We start from the raw sequence: 2,387 nt of genomic DNA on the forward strand, positions 1-2,387 counted from the left end.
GGAGGGAGAGGAGGGGACGAGGGGACCGGCGGCTAGGGTTTCCCCCCAGCGCTCGCAGGAGCGTCGCGGGAGGGGTTGAGAGGAATTCCGGTTTCTCTTATTAACGGATCAACTCTTTTCTTCTTCCCACTATTTTCTTATGGAAAAGGTGTAGCGAAGATTCCAACTGCATAGAATCTATACCAGTTTGATTCCTTCCGGTTGAATATATGTGTGGGTACTGCATGGGCTCATGATATGCAGCAGCAAAAGGTCAAAAACGAAAGACCTGGAGTTTTAGGCTGTCGATATCCTTTGGAATTCGAGAAAATTTACGGTCTGCGAGAAGGGAGTACAACCGAAAAATTCTTACCTAGTGCTATATCCTGTGTCAGTACATTATTGTGTTTACTCTGATGAATTAGTTTTGCCTATAACTGAAGATAACAAAAAAATTTGGAAATGGGACTGAATTGAATACATAGTTTAGTTGTTCATACTGGCCATGCCCTCATTGCCCTGTACTCAATAACAGCTTGCTTCCACCGAATGATATACATCCGTATCTAGATAAATCTAAGACAAGTAATTTGGGACGGAAGTTGTACTCTTTATTGTTGCAACCAACTGCAACTAGAACTTGTACCTGCCGTTGGGTACTGTCATCACAAAACTAAAAAGGACCTGTCAGTCTGACTCGCACTTGTTTTAGAACAACAAGGCTAGGAAGGCATCTTCGCTGTTTCAAGATTGCTCAAAGTCTCAACGAGATAGCTTGATACCAAAACGGTCAAGGAGATTGCGTTTTTAGCCGGTTCGAAGATCGGATTTGAGTGGGCTGCAACAGTTCAGTGTGGAAGGGTTGCCAATGCATACGGGAAGTACAGTAACTCTGAATTTGAGTCGATTGAAGTATTGAACACCTGTAACTTACGAACTGAAGAAGAAGAAGAAAAAAATCTATGCGGCTAGGCGCACCCGTCGAGGAGATGGTACCTTGCGCGCGCGACAGACTAGTCCTCCGGCGCCGCCGACGCTGGCTTCCAAGTACGCCGCATCATCTCGCCGCGGAGTTTCGACTCTCCATCGTTCCCAGCCGAACTTGCCGGAGCACCAAGCTCCAGACGGGCCTCGAGCCTCGGGACTCGGCGCTCTCGCTGGCATCACCACCGCCGCTGTCCAAGAGAAGAAGGCCATTGCAGCTGTCCAAGAGAAAAATGCGTTTGTGGACAGGCAGGAAATCAAGCGAAGGGGAGACCAATGGCAATGGGACGCCTCTGCCAGAGACGTTGGTGAAGCAGGGAACTGACCACGGCACAGTTTCACCATCGTGCTTCGTGAAGAAGCCAGCCAGGGTCTGGGGAAGCTTCGTACGGTTCACCGGGTGCGAGATGAGGTCCCGCCATGTTGTGGACACGCACTTGAAGCGGCAGACCGATCTGGCAGGGAGGCGAGAGAGGATCTCAACGACGAGGTCATCGGTGAGGTTGGCCGCTGGGCACCTCCGTCTCTTGGACCTTCTCCCCTTAACCGTCCCGAGCAAGAAGTTCTGAGAAATGCAAATGAAGAGAGTTGAAGATGCAAGGAGCGAAGAAGAAAGGAGCTAGGCCTGTGATGATGGATGCTATTCTGCATATCGTACACAAGTTTGCATACCATTTGCATATGAGTGGTGGTGAGGACCTCCCAACTGGTAGAACAGCTGGAACAAAGGGAAAGGCCAGCAGGGAAGAAGAAATCACATGGAGCGAGCGAAGAGGATGCCTATGCTCGACAGTTGACAGGAAAGTCAACTCGATCAGTTGATTGCTTTTTGCTCGCATTGATGGTCCATGACACTTTGGTGCATCATTATTTGAGGGATGCCTGTACCTTCCTATACACGATTTGAGCACCAATATGATGACACCAAATGGAGTTTGTAGGTCAAGTCTTCGAAACAAGTTCATTACTTAACTCAGAAACGTATGACAGGTGACCTAACAAATAAAAATGGGAACAATAATGGAGATCAAGAGCCTCGATATGATGAGATGCCTCGATGGAGTAGGAAAAAAAACTATTTCATGGGTCAGATCTTTTAAACAGATATTACAGTTTGCTTCAGACCCAAATGAAATATTCATTTTAGTAAAAGGAAGATCTAATGAAATCTGAATGTTAAGATCGAAGTGGTAAACTCCGAAGTGCAACTGTAAATTTGGACCCCCCTTGCAGTTTCGGCTCCCGCGACTAGGTAGCTAGGGTTCCGCCCCTTCCCCTCCCGCCGCCGCCGGCCGCCGGCCCCGCGCCCCGCCCCCGTCCCCTTCCTCCCTCCCCCTCCCCCCGTCCAGATCCGCCTCGCGCCGCCTCCCCGGGAGGTGGCCGGGGCGGAGCTCGAGCTCCTCTCCAGCAGCCCCCCTCCTGCC

The 2,387-nt window shown here is 49.9% G+C and overlaps 1 protein-coding gene across 2 annotated transcripts in view; it reads right to left on the reverse strand.

The window, feature by feature from the left end:
* The window catches only part of LOC119323194 (F-box protein At5g18160-like), a 6,965-nt gene extending 5,166 nt beyond the window's left edge, over positions 1 to 1,799 (reverse strand). The window contains exons 1-3 of one of the 2 annotated variants that reach the window (XM_037596790.1): positions 1,636 to 1,799; positions 1,290 to 1,528; positions 976 to 1,181 (exon numbers count right to left, since the gene is read on the reverse strand). Coding sequence is in view for 1 of the 2 variants with exons in the window: in XM_037596797.1 (XP_037452694.1) it covers positions 1,037 to 1,528; positions 1,636 to 1,644 (501 nt within the window). In the remaining variant the exon portion in view is untranslated. Of the gene's footprint in view, positions 1 to 440; positions 1,529 to 1,635 lie in introns of those variants that run through there. The other variant, XM_037596797.1, reaches the window with a different exon arrangement.
* Positions 1,800 to 2,387: the final 588 nt, after the last annotated feature.

Source organism: Triticum dicoccoides, chromosome 1B (genome assembly GCF_002162155.2).
Source record: "Triticum dicoccoides isolate Atlit2015 ecotype Zavitan chromosome 1B, WEW_v2.0, whole genome shotgun sequence".
NCBI lineage: Eukaryota > Viridiplantae > Streptophyta > Magnoliopsida > Poales > Poaceae > Triticum > Triticum dicoccoides.